The sequence below is a fragment of the Brachypodium distachyon genome, chromosome 1 (genome assembly GCF_000005505.3).
Source record: "Brachypodium distachyon strain Bd21 chromosome 1, Brachypodium_distachyon_v3.0, whole genome shotgun sequence".
NCBI classification, from domain to species: domain Eukaryota; kingdom Viridiplantae; phylum Streptophyta; class Magnoliopsida; order Poales; family Poaceae; genus Brachypodium; species Brachypodium distachyon.
Genome location: NC_016131.3, coordinates 3244276 through 3267474, shown reverse-complemented (window position 1 = coordinate 3267474; position 23199 = coordinate 3244276). Strand labels below are relative to the sequence as shown.

Sequence of the window (23199 nt, the reverse complement as noted above, 5' to 3'; positions counted from 1 at the left end):
GCCCTGTAAGATAGTACTCCACGTTTATGTATTGTGTATTATTACAGAGTAACATTTTTTTATGTTTTGGATTAATCATATGGTAGTTAAAATTTCAGGCATTAGTTAAATTGCTGCATAATTGAGTACCGGTGTCTTCAAAAACGTTTGGATCAGATACTCATACAGATACTCATACAGCTGCAATTCATATGCATTAATTTGCGTTTTTTTTTGTAAAAACTGTGATCTACTTAGAGCAAGCGCAATGGTGGAGAAAACCTCATTTTCTTATGTGCTACACGTAATTTTGAGAAGACAACAAAATATGCTATGAAATAAGTTTTTTTTTTGTGTCATGTCTTACGATTAATGTTCAAACGGATATGTTTAACAAATGATGTGCAAAAAATGAAATAGTTCTCCAGAACGTCATTTAGTATTAAGTAAAGAGAGAACAAGACTACAACTTGGAATTTGACAGCGAACATTTAATTCTCTCATTTCTCGTTGAAGAATTAAGATAAGTCCTATTAGGGGACTCCCAATAAATTGTATCTTAAATAATATGCATTTAATGTATATTTACTAGTGTCTTACTTTCTCTGATCCTAAATTATTGTCTCAAATTACCCAAATATGGACGTATCTATTCATAAAAAGCGTCTATATACATGTAATATTTCGACAAAAATTTAGAATCAGAGAGAGTAGTAATCTCTTATTTATTAGGTTTAGCGCTGAGAGTTGTATCTAACAAATGAAGATATCATACCCCTCGTGCCACATTAGTTTTTTGCAGGCATACTAAGATCGGTACATGGTGACCATCGGGATTCAGGAGTGACCTTAGACTACTTATATGATGTGCCGTGTCCATTGGGTAATGAGGTCGTGTCTGTTGGGTAATGACGACAATAATTTAATCCACGACCTAAGACACAAACAATTGAAGATGTATTTTAGAATGTATCCTAGTTTATCAATGACTTTAAGAGATTCTTAGTTTAGCAATGACTTGTTGCCTTTGTCTGGATCTTTTAGTTGAGCATCTGACACTTGCAGGTAAGCTAGCTTGTACTAATCCAAAGTTTATCCAAATCATGGGAGAACGGCTAATATTCTCTCCACGGAACATCTTTCCACCTTTGGCAACTGTCCCACACGAGTCCCCATTCATTCCCTGCCTAAAAAACTCGAAACAAATCCCAACCAAAACCAACCCAACCAAACCGTGTCCCAGAAATGCCAGGCAGCGCCGCCGAGCAGCAGCAAGCCCGCTTCTAGAAGCTTCTAGATCCCACGGGAGGAGAGGAGAGGGCCGGGAGCCCGCCGCGCGCCAGGAGGGTTTCCCCCGCTGCGATGGCTTCTGCCGCCAAGTCGTCGCGGTCGCGCCCGTCCGGCCACTCTGGCGTGTTCCCCGTGAGCGCGGCCGCGGCCGCGGGAGGCGACGGCGGGGTGCAGCTCGCCGACAAGCTCAAGATCTTCAAGACGGACAAGTTCGACCCGGACTCCTACGTGCAGTCCAAGTGCCGGACGATGAACGAGAAGGTGAGGAATCGTCGGTTCCGTGTGAAAATTGGCTTTCGCGGTCGTGCTGCGGTGGGAAGCAAGCAGGTCCCGTTTCGTGTTCGAGAGGTGTGGCGACGGGTTACGGGGTTTTGGAGTTTCCGATGCATTTGCGCTACGCGTACGTGATCTGGGCATGATTTCTACTACTAAATAGCGGTAGCGGATATGGTTACTGCTTGGGATTAGATTAGATATTACTGATAGTCTGATACACTACTAGTATCTCGTTGATTTAGAGATGAACAATTTTGAGCTTGGTTGTGTTGTTTGTCGAAGTTGGGGATTGCTGTGGAAGAGATTTGGTACTATGGCGCAAAACGCTGATATTTCCTGTCCTGATGCAAGTTTCTGTGGTGATATAGAATTACAGAGGATAAGCCTTTGTATTGTGCACTTCTGGATTATATGGAGAATGCATAGATTTGGACACGTTTTGTACCTTCGCCTATGCAAAAATGGAAAAGAAAAATGGAAGTTCTTACACCCATCATGCTGGCCCCAGTGATGAATCTTTCCAGTCCTTCAGCTTTTCTATGGGCAGTTATGTTTTTATCGTGCGTTAGGAAGCTGACACTTGTTGAAATAAAGGGAAACATTCATACATCCAGTCACATTCTTAATTTTTGCAAATACTGTTGTTCTTAGTTATCTGATGCTTATCGTGCTGAATTTAGTTGTTCATTGACAGTTTATAATTCTTTGTTAACTAGGTTACTGTTGAGCAGAGAGAAATCAGTACTCGTCAATTTAGTGAACAATCTTGAATTATAGGAAGCATCGGCCATCAGGTTTTTTGAATGAAGATGGTTGTTGGACTAATGCATTGTTGTCCTGTTCTGTATGAGCTATAATCAACTACTCCCTCCGTCCAACAAAAGATGTCTCAAGTTTGTCAAAATTTGGATGTATGTAGACATAACTTAGTGTATAGATGCATTCATATTTAGTCAAAGTTGAGACATCCTTTGTTGGACAGAGGGAGTAGATTGAATTGGGGAGTATATTATGAGTATATTATGGGTTAGGACCCTATGCACATGTGCTTTTTGTGCAAACTCAGTCTTTCAAATGGTGGTACTGTATGTTTGTGCATGGTATTTTGAACTGCACTTATCACTGCAATAAACTGCATGGTGACTGATGTTCAGAATTTATGACAGGAAATAAGACACCTGTGTTCTTATCTGCAAGATCTAAAGAAAGCTTCTGCTGAAGAGATGCGTAGAAGTGTATATGCTAATTATGCTGCATTCATCAGGTGCATAGAAGTGTATATGCTAATTATGCTGTATTCATCAGGTGTGAAATCAATTGTTCAAATTTAATCTTGCCCAACGAAGTATATTCCTCGAATTCTTTTTTTTCATTTCTCTAAAATGGTGTGCCTGGTAGCATGTTTTACTGCCAGTACTTTCTGAACAAATTATCTCATGGACTTTAAAGTAGTATACTGTAAGGACCACATTCCAAGTTTCCAACAAATATTTGAGAACAAATAGACAACTCCTTCTATTGTTCTGAGTGGATGGGGTTCTCTTAAGTTCCTTGTCCATTTATTTTTTGAGGAAAAAATCCTTGTCCATTTATGGTAATCTTCTTTTCACAAATCATGAATTTTATGGCATGCACAATCATAATTGTATTTTCACACTTGAAATTATTCAGATATTGCTGTTATGTTACTTCCCAACTCTCTTGTTAATCCTCCTTACTACCCAGTTCATGACTTTGGAATACAATATCTAAAACTACCCTCCTGGTTATCAGGACATCGAAGGAGATATCTGACCTTGAAGGGGAGCTGCTATCTGTCAGAAATCTGCTAAATACACAGTCAGCTCTAATTCATGGTCTATCCGAAGGGGTTCAGATTGATTCCTTGACTACAGGGCTTGAAGGTGCTACAGAAGAGAACAAATCCAGTCTTGAAGACCAGGAGCCTTCAGAAATACAGAAATGGCATACAGATTTCCCCGACTTGCTTGATGTTTTGCTAGCTGAGAGAAGAGTGGATGAAGCACTGGATGCCCTGGATGAAGCAGAACAAATTGCTGCTGATGCAAAACAGAAACAGACTCTTGCTACCGCTGACATTCTTGCTTTGCAGAAGGTTATCTCTGAGAATCGTCAAAAGTTGTCAGACCAGCTTGCTGAAGCTGCTTGCCAGTCTTCTACTTGTGGTATTGAACTTCGTGCTGCAGCTTCCGCTCTCAAGCGACTGGGTGATGGACCTCGTGCTCATAGTTTGTTGCTCAGTGCACATAGCCAAAGGCTTGAATCTAACATACAGACGACACATCCGTCTAGCACAGCATATGGTGGCGCGTACACAGCGTCTCTTGCTCAGCAAGTTTTTTCTGTTATAGCTCATGCTCTCAATGACTCTGCAGAAGTGTTTGGTGACGAACCAGCTTATGCATCTGAACTAGTTACATGGGCTGCTAAGCAAGTGCTGTCATTTGCCTTGCTTGTAAAGAGGCATGCTTTAGCCTCTTGTGCGGCAGCTGGGGGTTTAAGAGCTGCTGCTGAATGTGTTCAGATAGCACTTGGTCATTCTTCCTTGCTAGAAGCTCGTGGTCTGTCACTTTCAGCAGTTCTGATGAAACAATTCAGACCGTCTGTTGAGCAAGCAATAGATTCCAATTTGAGGAGAATTGAAGAGAGTGCTGCTGCCTTAGCTGCAGCTGATGACTGGGTACTATCATATCCTTCAACTGGTATACGCACATTTGCTAGATCATCTGCTGGTAATTTCTCACTCCAGCCAAAGCTCTCAAGCAGTGCTCATCGGTTCAATTCAATGGTTCAGGTAACAATCTATTTCTTGACAGATGTTTCCAGCTACAGTAATCGTGATATCTTTTTTTCCCTTCTTTTTTCTTGATTCATTTGAGAATTTTAAGGTTTACTTATTTGTAAGGTGTGAACTTCTAGAGAGCCGACTTTAAGCATACGTCAGCTGATTATATTCTTTTCTTTGAGAGATACAATTGATTTATTTTATAAATTTCCTTTGCAATGCATGTAGAGTGTTCTCTTTTTATTTTCAAGACCAATACATGTAGTATGTATTAAGGGCTTTTTAACTTGCAGGATTTCTTTGAGGATGTCGGGCCACTGCGTAGCTTGCAGCTAGGTGGTTCTGCACTGGATGGGATTCTGAAAACATTCAGTACATATGTCAGTCTGCTCATGAGTGCACTACCAGGCTCAATGGATGATGAAGCTAATTTCGAAAGTCTAGGCAATAAGATTATCCGGATAGCGGAGACTGAGGAGCAGCAATTAGCTTTGTTAGCCAATGCATCCTTACTTGCTGAAGAGTTGCTACCTAGAGCAGCCATGAAGCTTTCATCTGTAAACCAGTCCGACATCGATAGTATGCGCAAAAGAGGTCCAGACAAGCCAAACCGTTCGACAGAGCAACGTGAATGGAAAAGGAAGCTGCAACGTATGGTGGACAAACTTAGAGATAGTTTCTGCAGGCTGCATGCTCTTGATCTTATATTCACAGAAGAAGGTGACACTCGTCTCAGCGCAGAAACGTACATCAATATGGATAATAATGCTGAAGAGATAGAATGGGTACCATCTCTAGTTTTTCAGGTACTTCCGAGTTTCATATTGTGTGATATTAGCCTTACCTTAGGATAATCAACCAAATGGTAAACCAATCATATTGAGTAAATTTATAAAAAACAATGTTTAGCGAGCTGCTTATGCGTTTATTTTCTCCCCTGAGAAAATGTGTGCCCTTAGTCACTTAGAGAAATGGCCATTTGAACTTGTTTGGAATTGGGTAGAGTTTAGTGTTTCAGCGAATGTTCAAATAACAAGTTTTGGAGCTTGAGCAGTGAGCCGCAATTTTCCACTTCGGCAAATCTGCCCTCAGACTATTTCTTTTTGTAGCATCTCATCTACTGTTCATTGCAGGAACTGTATGCAAAATTAAACAGGATGGCGGGCATTGCTGCAGAGATGTTTGTCGGCAGGGAAAGGTTTGCTACGTTGCTAATGATGCGGCTGACAGAAACAGTGGTATTGTGGCTCTCAGAGGACCAGAGCTTTTGGGAAGAGATTGAAGAGGGAGCAAGGGCTCTGGGTCCCCTTGGGCTTCAGCAGGTAAGCTCCATTTTTTCTCTTTTATACCACCGATATTTGTTCTCATTTAACACTTTCCTTCCCAGTTCTACCTGGACATGCAATTTGTCATCCTTTTCGGGCAAGGCCGTTTCTTGTCCCGGCATGTTCACCAAGTCATATTGGATATCATTCATAGAGCTATGACAGCGTTCTCTGCTACCGGAATTGATCCTGATAGGTATTTTACTATTTATCCAACTTCGATATTTCGTTCCAGTTTCTGATGAAGTCTTTTCGAACCGTAAAATTTACTAGACAGTCCTTATGTTCAAACCGAAGCTGACGTAGCGGCTTGCCAATCTCTGCAGCGTGCTTCCAAGCGACGATTGGTTCGTCGATGTTGCGCAGGAGACGATCAGCAGGATCAGTGGGAAGGCTCGTCCTGCCAACACGGAGAGGGAGTTGAACAGCCCAACGGCCTCTGTCTCGGCACAATCTGTGTCGTCGGTCAGATCCCACGGCAGTTCCTAGTGTGCATCCAGGGTAGCCTATTGTAGACAGGTTCTTGTGATATCCTAGTTCTAAGCGTTAGTGTATTTCTCCTCTGTATCACCTGCCTCTGCTGTTGCTGTTCAGCTAGTATAGCTGAGCAAGGGGTTATTTTGCCTAGTTAAAATTCTTTGCATCCGAGTCACAAAAGAAGAAGAAAATCATTTGAATCGAGCCATTGTTCAAAAGTTCAAAGCCAAGGTTTGTGGCTGCTGATCATTGCATGACCTGTGTGTCTATGTGGATAGTTCAGTTAACTTCCCATTGGAGGACAAATGAAAAGCCACATGACATGACTGACTGACTGGGTCTCCTGTCTGTCACCTTCTCTCCACCAAATCACGAACCGTGTCCTACACGTGACACCAGTAGTCCGTCATCGATGGCGACGACGAACACGCGGTTCCCAGTCTCCAGTCTCCTTCCGCCACGGAGCTCCTTGGATCCCGATCCGACGGCCAGGATCTCAGCTGGCCGGTACACTGGGATCTGAAAGCGTTGTCCCCAAAAGGAATCTAGATGGTAAAGTCTTGGTCGATTGGCGCCCCAACGGCACCACCAACCAGAATTAACAAATTCACGGAGACCATTACCACGGTAGAAAAAACAAAAGGCTTTTGGAGTCCATGATAATGCATGGAAATTTCGGACGTCCATGTCTCTGTACAGAGTCAGGGGAGACTTTACTGAGCTTTTGAACCCTTCAACTCCTTTGACATTTGTTCCCTCCCAAACTTCACGCTATATAGTCATCACCACACGAGACCAAAACCCGTACCCACTACAAATCTCATCTCCAAGTCCAATGGCCCTCTCCAGAGCCATGTCGAGACCATCTTCGCCGACGACGCTAGCCGCGGCAATCATCGCGGTGCTCGTGTTCGCATGCCGTGCCGACCCGGAGCCGGTGCAAGACTTCTGCGTGGCGGCCGCCCATAAAACCGGGGCAGCCGATGATCAACCGACGTTCCCGGGCTTCCCGTGCAAGCCATCCTCCACGGTGGTCTCCGACGACTTCTTCTTCGGGGGCCTATCGGCCCCCGCGAAACCGGCGTCCGACAGCCCCTTCGGGTCCGCCGTGACGTCGGGCAACGTGGAGGCCTTCCCGGGGCTCAACACCCTCGGCCTCTCCATCAACCGCGTCGATCTCGCCCCTGGCGGCGTGAACCCGCTGCATACGCACCCTCGTGCCGCCGAGCTGGTACACGTCGTCTCCGGGGAGATGCTCGTGGGCTTCGTCAGCACGGCCGGGAAGTTCTACTCCAAGGTGGTCGGCGAGGGCCAGAGCTTCGTGATCCCGAGAGGGCTGACCCACTTCCAGTACAACGTGGGCGCCACCGCCGCCAGGGCGCTCACGGTGTTCAACAGCCAGCTGCCCGGCCTCGTGCTAGCCGCGCCGGCGCTGTTCGGGGCGGACCCGGAGATTCCGGACGCTGTCCTGGCCAAGAGCTTCCAGGTCGACGGCGAGATCATCAAGCTGCTCAAGTCCAAGTTCCGGAAATGATCACCATGGCATGACATGCATATCTCTAGCTCGTTGGCTGGAAACTGTGCCGTGCCGGCCTTTGGGTACGGCTCGAAAGTTTACTTTTACACGAGTAAATAGACAAATTTGATTACTGTTTCGTATATACTTTGATTGGATATTCGGTTGGTGTGGACCAATAAATTACTTGAAATGTTATCGAAAGTCAGAGGTCGGAGTTCGGTTAATGATTGCGTGGACTGACGTAGTATGGAAATGCGTATACTGGATGAAAATGCGATCGAAGTTAATTTCACATAACACAAGCGAACTTGACACCTGCTTGTAAGAAAAACAAAAAGAAGAAGCGCACTTGATGTACCTCAAATTTAATTTCTAGCGTCTCAGGTTCTCCACAAGCTCATCGATGCACCGCCGCTCCTTGTGCTCCTGGTCCTCAAGAAGCATTTGTAGCTTCTTGGCGTTGCTCGAAAATACCTTGCCTTCGTCCTTGAGAGTTCAGACCTTCACCAAAACACGCGCCAAGCCGCCGCCGCCGCCGCGACACCGTCCCTGTCGCGAGTCCCGCTCCCCCTCGCCCTCGCAGTTGAGACTGAGAATTTACGGAGAGCACACGCAGCTCGTAGATGGTAGACACTGAGTACGTGTAATTAAGATTAGAGACTCGAGCCTTTTGCGATGCGTGTGCTTGAGCCAAATAAATAACTTCACGTATCGTCAGTCCGTCACCACTCACCAACTAAAACAGATCTTGATTTGGTAATTTGTATGAACTGTGAAGAAATGCTTGAGTTTTACGTAGCGGAAAGAAATTGACCTCTCCGGCCTCGGTACCAGAGTACTATTTTGCTGTCAAAAAAAAGTTACAACATCTTGTCCGGAGACAAGAAATTAAAATAGGGAAATCGGAGTATAACTAACATGCTCGAAGTGCACTGACCAAGTGACCATACAAACATGGTCAACAAATTGACCTCACGACAACACAGAGATGCACGTAACAACTGTAAGAGTACGAGTACTATGCATCTTTGTACCGCCTAAGGAGCTCCACGAGCTCATCCATGCACCGCTCCTGGCGCCCCTGGTCCGCGAGAACCGCTTGCAGCTTCTTGGCATTTCTCGCAAACACCTTCCCTTCGTCCTCCACCATAACCCGCCGCACAGCCGCCGCGACGCCATCTCTCTGGAACGAGCCGTCGTTCTCGTCCCTCGCGACCTCGACGCCGATCCCCTTCTCCGCCATGGCCCGCGCGACGAGCGGCTGGTCGACCGTCGACGGTGAACGGGAGCATCACCAGCGGATGCCCGAACCCGAAGCTCTCCACGGTGGATCCCCACCCGCAGTGCGTCAGGAACGCCGCCGTCGCGCCGTGCGCCAGCGCCTCCACCTGCGGCACCCATTCCCTCCACACCAAGCCGCGCCCCTGCACCCGCTCCTCGAACCCGTCGGGCAGCACGTCAACAGTACCCCGTGGGCCGAGGTCCGGAGAGCCCACAGGAAGCCCACTCCGGAGAGCTCCAGCCCCAGCGCGAGCTCCTGCAGGTTCTTCTCCGTCAGCGGCGCCTCGCTCCCGAGGGCTGCGTAGATGACGGACTTCGGAGGCTGGTCGTCGAGCCATCGGAGAACATCACAGCGGACGCCGTGTTCATCATCGTTGCCGTTGCCGGGGTCGAGTGGCGGCGGCGGCGGCAGGATCCCGACGGAGACGGAGGGCTTCTGAAACAGCTCGGAGAGGAGGGCCAGAATTTGGGGCTCGAGCTCGTCGTGGGTGCGGTAGACGGCGATGCGGCAACGCTCGTTGATCAGGCAGAAGCGGTCGAAGTCGGAGACGCCGGACGCGTTGGGCCGGAAAGAGCCGGCGATCCACCCGGCCTCGTGGCGACGGTAGGCGATTGGGGAGGAGGACGGGAAGGGGAACCACTTTGGCGGGACGGTGAAGTCCTCCAAGCTAGGCCACGCGGGGGTGCGCGGCGTTCGCCCACCGTGGCCCGGTGAAGGCCACCATGCTGGCCAGGACGATCTGGAATAGCGCGCACGGCACCTGCACCCACAGTTGGACGCTTATCATTTCATTTTTCAGATGTCATAATACGGAGTAGGAAGATCAGAACACGGGAGAGGAACACAGATAACAATCCTAAATGTTCGAAGCCCTCGGTTCCTAATTAATTGGCGCCGGCTTTTTTTCAAAAAAATTCTTGTAAATTTTCGAAATAAACATACAGTTCATTAGAACTTTGCGAAAACGCTCCTGTAAAATTTTGAAATCAACGCGCAGTCCACATTTAATTGAAGATGTGGACTGCAGATTTATTTCGGAGGTGGGCGAGCACGAATTGAACAATGCATGCAGCAGCTGTTTGGTGGCAGGGAGCGCTTCAGCCTTCATGGTTTCATGCTTTTGCTTCTTCGGCGACTATTTTATCCGGCGCGTGCTATGATCGCGAGATACTCCTACCTTTTATATCGGTTCCATTGTTCTTGAAAGGCGTGCTCATATCTTCGAATATTGATTTGCGTCTTTTTTCCCCCTTCCTTTTCCAAGCAACCAGAGCAACACCACTGATATAATCCCTCCGTTCCAAAACACAACTCATATAGATGTGTGCATTTGGACCAAATCAGCTCTCGTTTCTAGTGTCTGGCCACTCATATCGGACTAATAATAAATGGATGTGAGTAGTTATTGGCCGGGTGCGGATAACAAGAAAAAAATGAGTTGTGTTTTGGAACAAATGAGAAAAATCTATATGAGTTGTGTTTTGGAATGGAGGAAGTACTCTTTTGGCAATGAATTAGATAAAGTGGGAGAGGGGGGATTTAAAATGGCTTCTAAAAGCACTTGATCAAAAGTAATTTGAACTAAAACCACGACAAGAATTTAAGAACGGAGGGAATACTTTGAGGCGTCAAGAATTCACAGAAAACATACACATTTCTTCTACGTGCTTGATCTACATAAGGATAAATGGTAATAATCAATCACGTTTGTCCGCATAGGCCAAATTATCTTCACCATTTGATTATAGTGGGACCAGGTTATAATACTCAAGACTAATAATTGAAATCTTAGGACAATCTTGCCACCCAGATGTGCGAGATACCATGCTAAAAGTATATTTTTGTTACCTTAATTGGTACCTGAAGCGACCGCCCCCGTACAGGGTTCGATCTCTGTGCTTACCGTGTTAGTCCCTGAATCGACTCACTAGCACACACAATCTCAAGGTGAAATATCGAGATACAAAGATCAAAGTACTTTATTACAACGCATTCATCCAGAATTTAATAGTACTTATAACCTTGCATAACCCCTTGGGTCAGCATAACAAAATAGTGTTTCAAAATAGGCAGCGGAAAAGTAGAGCAAATGAGCCACAACTACTCCAAGGTGAGAGTATGTTGGAATGTAAGCACATGACCCAAACAACAACGACGAACATCACTCTTCGTCTGATCCACCTGCATTGTTAATTGCAGCCACTGCGTGGTCAATACATTGAATGTATTGGCAAGTTCACTAGAGGTTATAAAAGGACCTACCAAGTACATGCATATTTTGGCTAGGTGGGGTTTAGCTATTTGCATAAAATTATCAATGTTTCATCCTATCATTTTTAACCAAATAGTTTTATCTTCATTGGACACGGGGTAGACACACCCGTGCTCCTATTAACCTAGAGCACATTGAATAGACACATCAATGCTCCTATCCAGTTCAAACCATCCATTTTATTAAAAAATTAGAATGAGTGAGACATTCCTTACAGCTCCCAAATCTAGTCGTTCATAATTGTCCGTAACCGGGGACACAGCTAAGTACTTAGTTTGACACTCTCGAAAGGTTGTACACATTCCCCACAAGAAATCGACGTGTTAATCCCTTGCTGTCCTCAGGGTAGAGTAGCAACGGCATCGACTACAAAAATTTTCAAAACATAATCCCCCAGACCACCTGAGGGACGCGCCCCCACTTACATTGCTACATATCGATGTCACCTCGGATCCGGATTCATATTTCTTACATCCACCCTGGCAGAGCCCATAATACCATGTGGTTGTACTGGAAGCTACTAAATAGGAAACTAGTCCAGTCTCTGGTTACCCCGGGTGGCATCCCACATTTGCGACGCAGGCGCTCCCATAGACATGGCGAGATGACTCATAGAAATGGACCCATAGAAATGGACCTGACGTTGCATACATCTCAAATACTCAAAGCATCCCACCCAGGACGGTTCATTGAATTACTTGTTTTGCCATACACTAGGAAAATCATACGTTACTCCATAATGACAATAATATCACAGTGTAATAATACCTCCCTCGTATACTATCATAGCATAGCATTGGACTACCTACGATGGTAATTAGTTGTAAGGACATGGCAAGGGTATCCTATACTACTAGGAGAATCATAGCTAGCATAGGTACAATAATAATCCTAACAATGCAACTAATAAATTCTAGTGCATAATAAAATAATAAATTCTAGGATCATGGTCAAAGTGAACTTGCCTTGATAGCAGTTGGTATTCAAGCACTCTTCGCAATCAAACAGTTCGCTCTCCGAGTAAACTAAACGAAACAAACAATGCATACATAAACATACAATACAAGCAAAAGAAAAATATGCCATGATGCAATGCAAAACATGTGACATGGTTTGGTTGATTTTATTTGGATAAATAACCAAGTTATATTTCTGGACCAAAGTATTAACAATTAAGATTTATTAAACTAGGTTAATTGCAAGATACAAAAACAAACGATTAAAACCCTAAAACAAGGTTTTATTGGCATCAGCCAATTAATTTAAATCAAAATTTTATTTCTCTGTCCCAATGAACAGAGAACAGTAAAGCAAATTTTTGGGCACTGGTTTCAATTAAAAAGGATTTTGAAGACAAAAGATATGAATTAAATGGCATTAAAAGCCTTTCTGTAAATTGACTGTGTTTAAGTTATTCAAATTTAAATTTAAACTATGCAAAAAGATTCTACAGGTCGAGAGCTTTCCAGAAAGGTAAAATTTATCAAATTTGGCCAAAAGGTTTAAAAGATATGAGCATTTGAAGTTCTAGGGGCTTTCATGCAAAATTGCCATATAATCTAACCGGGAATTAAGTTTTTATTTAAAAACCGTGACACGTGGCGCGTTCCTATTGGCTGATACCGGTTCGGGGTTAAGAATGATCCGCGACCGTCGGATCTAATTAAAAACACAAGGACGGCTAGATCGAAGGATACCCCTTCGATCGGGTTGATCTAATCTCGGCCATTGGCCGAGATCCAACGGTCAAGGGTGCTTTGGGCTCACTTCCGGCCGGTTAGGTTTCCGGTGAGCGGCGGCGACGGTTTGGGGGTGGCGGCGTTGGTGTTCCGGGGGCGTTCGGGTGTCGGGGAAGGGCGCGGGAGATGCGGCTCGTCTCCGCAAAGAGGATGGCGGCGTCGGCGCTCTCCTTCGCGGACGGAATCGTCGCCTAGGATGACGAAGAGGCGGCGGCGGCGGCGAGGCTTCGGGTCCGGGTCGACGGGGAGCTGCGGTGTTCAAAATGAGAGAGGAGACATGTCAGCAGATGCGCGAAGGTGAGGGGAGAACAAAGAGGCAAGCGACGACGGAGCTTGACCTTTTTGTCGCCGGCGGTGACCAAGAAACGCGGCGGCGTCCGTGCGGCTCCGGTGAGGAATTTCAGCAGCATGGGCGCGTGAGAGAGGGGGCAAGCAGAGGGGAAAGACGCAGGGGTGCTCTGGCTTTATAATGACGCGCTCGGCAAGGGGAGGGAAGCACGGAGGAGACGGCAACGGCGCGCGGGGGTCACGCTGTGACGCGCAGGCTCTTTCCCTGCGGGGAAGACGACCCCGACAGGTGGGTCCCACCTGTCGGTGGCTCGGCGAGGCCGATCGGTCGGTCGCGCGGGACTGGGTTGGTTCGGCCCAAATGGCCGGGCCGGTCCAGTTTTCTCTCTTTTTTTTGTTCTTTCCTTTTCTCTTTCTGATTTCTTTGATATCTTTTGATTTTGAACTCCAAATTGATTCAAATAAATTTCCGAAAATTTGTAAAATCATATTATAATATGATTCAACTTTTGGGACTAATTTCCCTTCAAAATAAAATAGTTAAAAATAGTTTTGCCCTATAAATGCCTTTAGGGCTTTATAACTAATCAAATAAAAATAGTTTTTCAACTCCAATTTAAATACCAAAAATTATAGGGTAGCTCAATTATGCAATAAACCCCTTTTTAGGTAAACCCTATTGGTTTAAGATCCAAAGCTCAAATGGGTGAAAAACCTAAGGTTTAAAAGGAAATAAAACATTTTCAGAGCCTTTTTGGAATTCAAATCTTGATTAAAAACTGCAATTGTGGCATGATGCTCATGAATGCAATGCATATGAAAACTTTAAAAATTTGGGATGTTACAGCACCACATTTAGGAATGGTCTTTCAACTCAAAATCGTATATATTTGGTCCTTCAATTGGCAAGACCGGATAGTTTTATTCCCTCTACTGGTTTTGATTACATGTGGTGTGGTTTTTCTTGAGAGTTTTCCACGCTGGATGCCAGATGCATATCGTGGGACCAAATGTATGCAATTTTGAATTTAGTGGTCATTTCTGAGAGGAACTTGACGCCAACGAGGTATCTTACGTGGAAAGTTCAGGAGAAAACTGCTCCATGTGGATTCAAAACCGTTCAGATGCGAGAGAGGGACCAAAAGCATCAGCTTTTGCCAGTCGAGGGACCAAATGTGTACGATTTGACTTTGTTGCCAATTAAGGGACCAAAACTATTTTTTATATATATATAATAAAATGGCAATTGACAGGAGATTCGGAGATCGGACTCTATAGGGCTTGGTATTTTTTAATAAAAGTGATATTTTAAAGTTTTAAAAATTGTGAAAACTACATATACACACACAAGAAAAAGAAAATATATTTGCATCATGACAAAAATATTTCTCAATGAAATTTTATAAGGGTGTGGTTATATCTAAGTTGCCTGATTTTTAAGCAACATGCTTAAATCTAAAGTGACGAATTAAAACTGTTGGATTACTATCTATATCTCATTTCACCCTTCTTTTTTTCCATCATCCGTTTTGAATCTTAAAACACAAATCATATCCAACGGCCGACGAAATAAACTTATTTCTAACTAAAAATCAGACATCCTAGATATAGCAAAACTAATTTTATAAATATAGTATACATTTACTATGCGTAGAGTTTTTGTTTTTATTTAACTTTGAAATGTGGCTTTTGATTTTTGATAATTTCAGTTTCGATGGAGCCCACACGCAAGCGCCGCTTTGGGTTTTCAATGAGTTGGATCGTTTTTTCTCTCTAGCTGCAAACGTACGTACCATGAAATGGATCGAAATTCAAAACGAGTCTCCAGCCACCAGCCTCCATTGAACCGATGGCCGTTGTCACATCTGTACGCGGAGTCGGGAACAAACGGGTGGCTGTGCCACTCCAAGTACTTGCACCCCTTCATAGCCACATGTTTGGCATTCTCTCTTTTCTTTCTCTTAGTTAATTAGGCGAGACATAATTTAAAAAATATATTAAATGAAGGAGTGGAGCATGTGTCTGGCGTGAAAGGGAGGTCATATGCTTTGGGGCTGGCACCATGTGCTTCGCCGAACAAACAGCAAAACCAACCGGGAATCGTATTTGAAAGTTACAACCCGCAGCGGCCGGAGTCGATCGTACGGGCTCGCTGGCCGGGAGCCCACGCGCCCCACTAGCAGCTTGCGCACGTCGACGGCGAGCTCACGGGAAGCGCGCGCACCCCCGGCCATACGCGACGGCGATGGCGGCGCCCTGCGCCCACATGGCATACCGCAGCCGCGGGTCACGACTCGCGGGTGCAGCCAGCCACGGATGCGGCACGGGCGCGCGCAAGGCCGACAAGGAACGGAACGGAACCCAGCGCGGCGCCACGTTGCTGTCCGTGCTGTCCCTTGATCGATAGGCAGGACAGAACTGTAGAAGATTCGTCAAGTGATTGCTTATTTTATTCCGCTGGGGATGGGGGGTTTGGGTTTGGTTGTGCGTTGGCGGCGATGGAGGCGGTGTGGGAGGCGGTGGCGCTGGTGAAGCTGCGGGTGGCGGCGGGGCGGGTCAAGCTCCAGATCCCGCCGCAGGAGGAGGAGGAGCACTGGGCCTTCGCCTACGACATGCTCCAGAAGGTCTCCCGGAGCTTCGCGTTCGTCATCCAGCAGCTCGGACCCGACCTGCGCAATGCCGTACGTAATTAAGCGCCACCCTCTGTCGCTGCCTCCCCCATTCTCCTAATTCCTAACATTGTTGTTGCTGTTGTCATTGTGGTTGTGATTGTGCAGGTGTGCATCTTCTACCTCCTGCTCCGAGCTCTGGACACTGTTGGTGAGCATTTGGAATGGTCTTGCTTCCCGTTTTGATGATAGCGATGCTTACTGTGGTTTGTGTAAGTGCAGAGGATGACACTAGCATCCCTACCGAGGTGAAGCTGACGATCCTTCAGGAATTCCACCGCCATGTCTACAACCCTAGCTGGCATTATTCATGTACGGGAACAAGCGGTTATTCGTGTTTTTTTGTTGGTCTGGTGATGTTTGACATGGTTTTGCCTTCAGGTGGAACAGGGAACTACAGAGTGCTGATGGATAAGTTTAGATACGTCTCCACTGCTTTCTTGGAGCTGGATCAAGGGTAACTTATGTTTTTAGTTTTTGTACTCCCTCTGATCTATAATTAGTGTCTTGGATTTAGTAGACACTTATTATGGATGGATGGAGTACATTGTTTGATAAATTGTTTTCATGATGTTGTCACAAGTGAACCTTACAGAACATGAGAATGCAAAAAAATTGAATAGTGGCAAATACTCCTACTTGGTTGCATACTTGCATTGCAGTGCAAAAAATGGAATAGGGGCAAAATGATGTGTGAATTTTGTAAGGCCATGTATTTGGATGCATTTTGATACAGTCGGCATATTTTGCCCATTCAACAGATCTTGTATTTAAGAAGCCAATGTTACACATCCACTAGCCATTTTTGGAACCAGGCTATTTAAAGTAATTGCAAACTTTGAGTACTTACATGCTGCAGACGAAGCTTTCTCCCCCCCCCCCCCCCCCCCATTTTCTTTTCTTTTTCTTTACTGTCAGATGCAGCTTGTCTCATTTGAACAAGTAACCATCTTTCATATTTTTCTTCAGATGTCAAGAGGCAATCAAAGAAATCACTAAGCGAATGGGAGAAGGAATGTCAAAATTTATATGCAAGGAGGTCTGTTATTATATAATTATTTAATGTGAAAAATGCAATATTTATTGTCATGGTATGATGTGAGCCTTGTTTTAATCAACAGAGGGTACTGTTTGTATTCCATCTCCGAATATAAATGGCAAATGGTACTGTCTATGGCTCTATCCTCTATGCCAAATTTCTATACCTTTTTAAATATCTGGTACTAGTCAAGGGTGACACATCAAATTTAATGACTTCATTTTCCAGAACATGCTTCATATCTACCAAGTAGCCACTGACACAATTTGAAATATATATATACAATTATTGTACTGGCATTCACTTGGCCAAAAGGCTTGGTCATTCAGGTGGCTACTATTTGGGTTGCAATTCCAGTTTTTGGCTGGCATAGCAATATTTTGTTGTTTTGGTCACTTCTCCATTTGGAAGATGGGTGTGGGATTTATGGCATCGATAACTATAGCTATCACATAAACAACAACAAACACTTTGGTGTGGATGCCTGGTGTGTGCCACAAGACCTGTGCAATCGAACTTTCCAATGGTGACTTGTGGTCAACAGCAAATTTGCCGCATGAGTATCTCAATGGACATTATAACTAAAAGGGTATTTGCTGTCATATTTCCATAGGGATAGGGTATGGGCATCAGTGAATAGAAGTGCTTTTACATGTTTTACTTGCATCTAGTTAAAAATTAGGTACCCCCTCGGATCCATATTAATTGTGACAACTAATAATGAGGAGATTTTTTTATAGAGGATCATTAGTTAGCTTCAAATAAAAAGGTAACATGTATTAGTTGAGTTGCAGACCTGGATGTTGTATTTACTTATTAATTAAATACTGATATAGGTTTTTTGTTTGAACTAAATTGAAACTGCTTTGTTGTGTAGGTTGAAACTGTTGACGACTATGATGAGTACTGTCACTATGCAGCAGGGCTAGTGGGATATGGACTTTCCAGGCTCTTTCATGCTGCTGGGACGGAAAATCTAGCTTCAGATCAACTTTCAAATTCAATGGGCTTATTTCTGCAGGTATGTCAATTGGTATAATCAACTATGTGTATTTCCACTTCACGGTTTCACTCTCATAGAGTTTTTTAAACAATTGCCCTCGTAACCAGTTATAATTTAATTTGACTTTGATTGCAGAAAATCCATATAATAGGGGATTATTTTGAGGACATAAGTGAGATACCAAAGCGCCGTATGTTCTGGCCTCGAGAAATATGGAGTAAATATGTTGAGAAACTTGAGGTATATCGATCCATTTACTTTGATCTATTCTTTCTGAGTAGCTACTGGTATCATATATTTTCTTGTATTGTTAATATATTCTCTGTCAGAGCCTCTCCTGCAGAATCCTTTTTTTTAAGCTACCGGTATCACATATTCTGAATGCTCAATGCTCATACTTCCTCCGTCCAACAAAAGATGTCTCAAGTTTGTCAAAATTTGGATGTATCTAGACATGACTTAGTGTATAGATGCATTCAAATTTGGTCAAAGTTGAGACATCTTTTGTTGAACGGAGGGAGTACATAGAAGATTTCTGTCTCTCAGGAATGAGGGAATTGCATAGGATTCCTATTGTAAGATTAATGCACAATTCCTCTGTTAACATTTTAGTGAGATCACAGAAGTTGATACTAATTGAAATATTCAACTGAACAGTCAATAATATGTAATTTTATCCAATCCATTTATCCTCATTGGAAATTCTACAATTGTTGATCAATTCGTTATCCTCTTTCCGCACACTTTTCTTCTTCTTAAAGTAGCTTGTGCTATTTTCCCGTCCATAATAATGCACACTTTTTTGGGCGGTATAAAATCAGGATTTGAAATATAAGGAAAATTCAGAAAAGGCAGTGCAGTGCTTGAATGATATGGTGACTAATGCTTTGATTCATGCCAAAGATTGCCTTCAATACATGTCTGCGTTGAAGGATGATACCGTTTTCCGTTTATGTGCAATACCTCAGGTACGTTGTAGAGATTGCTATTTTTTTAAAGCCTTACAACTAAAATATCCTGTTAAGTTTCACTGTCTATTGAGGATCTAAACTATGACCTTGCAATTTAAATTTGGTACCATCATACCAGATGGAGCACTGCCTAACATTGTAGTGGTATCAGTGAACTTGCTCAAAATAGATTTATGGTTTTGGCTAGTATTAATGGTAATCAAACCTTCGTTTCTCTGGCTCCTCTATGTAATTGGCGTCGGAAGGTAACACAGATTCATGATAGGCATACCATATTAGTATATACATTTGTCAATTTTTTTTGATAAATGGCATTTATTAAAGCATCAAGACACTACAAAAACATACCCAGCCTCTGATGGTTTTCTGAACCTGTGCTACATTTTGCATCTGAAACAGTGCAACAGCTAATACAGCACCCTTTCAGATAATGGCTATGGGAAACTTTGCTATCTGCTACAATAATGTGAATGTCTTTCGAGGACTTGTGAAGATGAGGCATGGTAAGACTTATCAAGCTACTTCAAGTTGATGACTTGTAGTATTTTACCAGAAAATGTTCATTTGATCACCTTGTCACACTATGCTTAGGAATTTAATGTGGACAGATTATGTCATGCTTTACTTTTGTGTGTTATATAGTTAGGAGTTGATCAACAATACAACAGTCACATCACGGAGCACTTTATGTGATGTTCTGGGCATCATAAATACAATTGCCCTCTTTTCGTTTAATTGGTAATCTGCGATTAATTTTATTTTATTAGCAAGATATCATAAGATCCACTTTATGATTTATGATTCACTAGTCAAATTACAGCCATGCTTATTCACTTGGGTTTTGATTATGAAGAAAGCATGTTATGTATTTCAGGGCGGTTCATGTTTGTGTGTTCTTCTTTGCCATCTTTGCGACTCTTTGTACTGAAAGTGGTTCGCACTTAGGTGCGGGTTTGAGAAAAAAAAATTGCTTGTGTGTTCTTCTTGGACAGATGAGTAAAACTGTGAGTAGAACAACCTCAGATTTCGACATTTCTTAATCAGATTAGGAGAAAAGGCAAAATATGGTTTGTCTGTCTCTTTCTGCTAAGTGCCTATTATTTCCTGAACCAACTGTTACTCTTGTACCTATTTCAGTCCTGTACTTCTTTATGTTCCTTCTCACCTGAGCGGTAACTTAATATGTGCATTCCCTATCTCTCAGGGCTTACTGCACGAGTAATTGATGAAACAAAATCAATGTCAGATGTCTATACTGCTTTCTACGAGTTTTCTTCATTGCTAGAGTCGAAGGTATGCTCTGGAGTGTTATCCATACAAACATGGCGTCCTGTACATAGTCTACCATGCAGATGAGATAATAGAACATTCAACATGTTTTGTCATGTTACATTAAAAAAAAGACAAATACTTTTTAGTAATGGCGTTTCCATTACTTATGCTAATACATTAATTTTGCATTTGCAGATATCAATCATTTAGAATAGTCACCATTTAGAGTGTTTGTTTTGATCTCAGAAATCCATAACTAGGTAGCTTCATTAGCTTCAAGATGATGTGTGCTTAGCTAAAACCTTAGGCCTGTTTGTATTAAACTTGCAATATTTATTTTTGACCATCTAATTGTTTTTGCTACAAATGATAAACGTAGATTTATTCAGAGTAAATAGCCAGGGATAGGCAACCTTCTTAATGTTCTCTCGTAAATGTTTGTGTTAGTGATGGCCTTCCAATGCTATCTTAGTTGTTTTCTATTTGTAATTTTATACATATAAGACGCTTAGTTGGTTGACATTTCTAGATTGATGATAATGATCCAAGTGCTGCGCTAACACGGAAACGTGTGGATGCAATAAAGAAAACTTGCAAGTCATCCGGTTTGCTAAAGAGAAGGTCTATTGAATAACTTTGTATAGCTTTACTTCGCTGCTGTTATCTTCATCTTGACTGATTGTCTTCGTTTCCGCAGGGGATATGACTTGGAAAAGCCAAAGTATATGCCTGTGCTGGTGAGTAATCTACAAACTGAGTTTTTTTGTAAATTAATTTCTCAGGCTGCTCATGTGACTTTCCTCAGATCATGCTTGCACTTATGTTGGCTGCTGTTGTCTTGGGTGTACTGTATGCCAAGTAAACATGCCAAGGAGGCAACCAAGCAAATCCGGTACGCTAATCAGTTTCAAAGAACTTGATGGTTTTGTTCTGTACCTTTGATTTAGAGAAGGTCCCTGCTGCCCAACAGCCCAAGGCTTTTTCTGAATGGCATGTGTCATGTGTGGCTATTTCGGTCTTGTTCTTTGTCTCCAAGTCCAAGTGGGAACAACAGCCCCATGTACCCGGCCTGTTGGGCCCGGTATTCGTGCACAACAATGAGTACCATTTTTATTTTCCAAACCGAACAATGAGTCGCATTTCACAATGCATTGCAATCCGATTTCCGACGTACGAAAAGTATGACGCCCAGCAGCAGCCGGAGTCGTCGGCGGCGACGGCAGGCCGCCATTACCAGCAGCCGTCTTTGCAGCGTCTCAGGTGCTTGACAAGCTCGTCAACATACCTTTCCTGCCGCCCCTGGTCCGCGAGAACCGCTTGCATCTTCTTGGCATTTCTCGCAAACACCTCCCCTTCGTCCTCCACCATAACACGGCGCACCGCCGCCGCGACGCCATCTCTGTGGAACGAGCCGTCGTTCTCCTCCCTCGCGACCTCCACGCCGATCCCCTTCTCCGCCATGGCCCGGGCGACGAGCGGCTGGTCGACGGTGAACGGGAGCATCACCAGCGGGTGCCCGAACGCGAAGCTCTCCACGGTGGATCCCCACCCGCAGTGCGTCAGGAACGCCGCCGTCGCGCCGTGCGCCAGCGCCTCCACCTGCGGCACCCACCCCGCCCACAGCAGCCCGCGCCCCTGCACCCGCTCCTCGAACCCGGCCGGCAACGGCGCCGCCTCGTCGTTGTGCGCGCTGGTAAACATTGATCCGGCCGGCTTCCGTAGAGCCCAGAGGAAGCGCACCCCGGCTTGCTCCAGCCCGAGCGCGAGCTCCCGCAGGTTCTTCTCCGTCAGCGGCGCCTCGCTCCCCAACGCCACGTAGATCACGGATCTCGGAGGCTGGCCGTCGAGCCACCGCAGGACCTCGTGACGCGAAGAACCGCTCTGGTTTCCTTCTTCGGCGGTGCCGGACGGTGGCTGCAGGATCCCGGCGGGGATGGCGGGCTTGCGGAAGAGACTGGCGAGAAGCGCGAGAACCCGGGGCTCGACGGCCTCGTCGCAGCTCCGGTAGATGGCGAGCCGGCAGCCCTCGTACGTCTGCGAGGTGCGGTCCACACCGGACGCGGTCGAAGCCAAGGTGCCGGCGAGCAACTTAGCCTCGTGGCGGCGGTAGGCGATGTTGGACGGGAAGGGGATCCACTTGGGAGGGACGAGGAAGTCTTCTAAGCCCACCCGCGGGTGCTCGGCGTTGGCCCACGGCGAGCCCAGGAAGGCGACGAAGGCCGGATAGGCCACCAGGAACGCGGCGCCGGCAACGTTGTGCTCGCGGGCGATGGGCGGGATCCAGTGGTGGCAGAAGTCGTGGACGATCCAGTCCGGCTTCCTGGCGCGGCCGGCGAGGAAGGCCGCGAACGGGGCGGCCAGGCCGTCGAAGGCCTTCTTGAGGAGCTCGTGGTTCCCCGGCGGCACGTCGGCCGTGGACTCGGCGCCCTCGGGGAGCCCGTCGGCGCGCGGCAGCGGCAGCGCCACGAACCGGAGGCGATCGCATAGGTCCGCCGGAACGGGCGGGAGCCGGGCGATGTTCCGGGGTGTGGAGACGAAGGCGATCGAGTGGCCCCTCGCGGCAAGGCGCTTGGAGAGCTCGAGGAACGGGATCATGTGCCCGAACGCCAGCCATGGGAACACCACGATCTCCTGGTCGCCGGCGCCGGTTTCTTCCATGGCCACGTGATCCGCCAAGGGGCTGGGGGCAGAAGCTAGCTTCCAGCGAAATATGGCTTCAGAGATGAGCGAAACGCAGCAGGTGCAGGCCGCAAACAGGGTGAGTACGGTTCCAACTTTCAAACCTGCTCCACTTTTTGCGCGCTATTTTATCCCATTTTATTCTGCTGACGCGCTATCTTTTGCTTCTTGCGCTTCGCGTGCTTGCTCTTTTTTAGTAACTCGGAAATTCGGAATTATATATGTGGTCGTGTCATCAGTCGTCACGCAACGATACGAAGAGGAATATTGGTTTCTAAAGATTTATCAGTAAGAAACGTCGATGAACAACCGA

The 23199-nt window shown here is 45.3% G+C and overlaps 4 protein-coding genes and 1 pseudogene across 5 annotated transcripts; 3 read left to right on the top strand and 2 right to left on the bottom strand.

The window, feature by feature from the left end:
- Positions 1-1164: 1164 nt before the first annotated feature.
- LOC100840804 (exocyst complex component EXO84B) lies at positions 1165-6407 on the top strand. The gene is made up of 7 exons (XM_003564195.4): positions 1165-1530; positions 2712-2809; positions 3319-4360; positions 4645-5157; positions 5485-5673; positions 5739-5872; positions 6003-6407. Exons 1-7 carry the CDS (start codon positions 1342-1344, stop codon positions 6163-6165), a joined length of 2328 nt encoding a protein of 775 aa, XP_003564243.1. The 5' UTR covers positions 1165-1341; the 3' UTR covers positions 6166-6407.
- Positions 6408-6942: 535 nt separating this feature from the next.
- Positions 6943-7896, top strand: LOC100844154 (germin-like protein 3-7). The gene has a single exon (XM_003564207.4). The coding sequence runs from the start codon at positions 6989-6991 to the stop codon at positions 7685-7687; it is 699 nt and encodes a 232-aa protein (XP_003564255.1). The 5' UTR covers positions 6943-6988; the 3' UTR covers positions 7688-7896.
- A 685-nt stretch (positions 7897-8581) lies between these two features.
- LOC100826279 lies at positions 8582-9741 on the bottom strand (annotated as a pseudogene).
- A 5610-nt stretch (positions 9742-15351) lies between these two features.
- LOC100825967 (squalene synthase) lies at positions 15352-21329 on the top strand. 2 transcript variants are annotated; one of them, XM_003559231.4, is made up of 13 exons: positions 15354-15934; positions 16031-16073; positions 16145-16234; positions 16304-16379; positions 16892-16961; positions 17839-17982; positions 18100-18204; positions 18786-18932; positions 19363-19438; positions 20140-20228; positions 20737-20828; positions 20905-20944; positions 21013-21329. In XM_003559231.4, the coding sequence occupies exons 1-13, from the start codon at positions 15752-15754 to the stop codon at positions 21067-21069; spliced, it is 1212 nt and encodes a 403-aa protein (XP_003559279.1). In that variant the 5' UTR covers positions 15354-15751; the 3' UTR covers positions 21070-21329. The 2 variants fall into 2 exon arrangements, with proteins under 2 accessions (XP_024312307.1, XP_003559279.1); XM_024456539.1 differs by lacking the exon at positions 20737-20828 and having other exon boundaries at positions 15352-15934.
- On the bottom strand, positions 21292-23006 carry LOC100825654 (putative UDP-rhamnose:rhamnosyltransferase 1). Its single transcript, XM_003559230.4, has one exon. The coding sequence runs from the start codon at positions 22863-22865 to the stop codon at positions 21438-21440; it is 1428 nt and encodes a 475-aa protein (XP_003559278.1). The 5' UTR covers positions 22866-23006; the 3' UTR covers positions 21292-21437.
- Between the last annotated feature and the right edge of the window lie 193 nt (positions 23007-23199).

Bases quoted from the DNA above. Each gene is read 5' to 3' on its own strand.
- LOC100840804 (XM_003564195.4), top strand. From the start codon at position 1,342: ATGGCTTCTGCCGCCAAGTCGTCGCGGTCGCGCCCGTCCGGCCACTCT. The intron at 1,531-2,711 runs GTGAGGAATCGT...AATTTATGACAG, and splicing joins GCCGGACGATGAACGAGAAG to GAAATAAGACACCTGTGTTC. The intron at 5,158-5,484 runs GTACTTCCGAGT...TGTTCATTGCAG, and splicing joins TACCATCTCTAGTTTTTCAG to GAACTGTATGCAAAATTAAA.
- LOC100844154 (XM_003564207.4), top strand. From the start codon at position 6,989: ATGGCCCTCTCCAGAGCCATGTCGAGACCATCTTCGCCGACGACGCTA.
- LOC100825967 (XM_003559231.4), top strand. From the start codon at position 15,752: ATGGAGGCGGTGTGGGAGGCGGTGGCGCTGGTGAAGCTGCGGGTGGCG. The intron at 17,983-18,099 runs GTATGTCAATTG...CTTTGATTGCAG, and splicing joins CAATGGGCTTATTTCTGCAG to AAAATCCATATAATAGGGGA. The intron at 20,945-21,012 runs GTGAGTAATCTA...GACTTTCCTCAG, and splicing joins CAAAGTATATGCCTGTGCTG to ATCATGCTTGCACTTATGTT.
- LOC100825654 (XM_003559230.4), bottom strand. From the start codon at position 22,865: ATGGAAGAAACCGGCGCCGGCGACCAGGAGATCGTGGTGTTCCCATGG.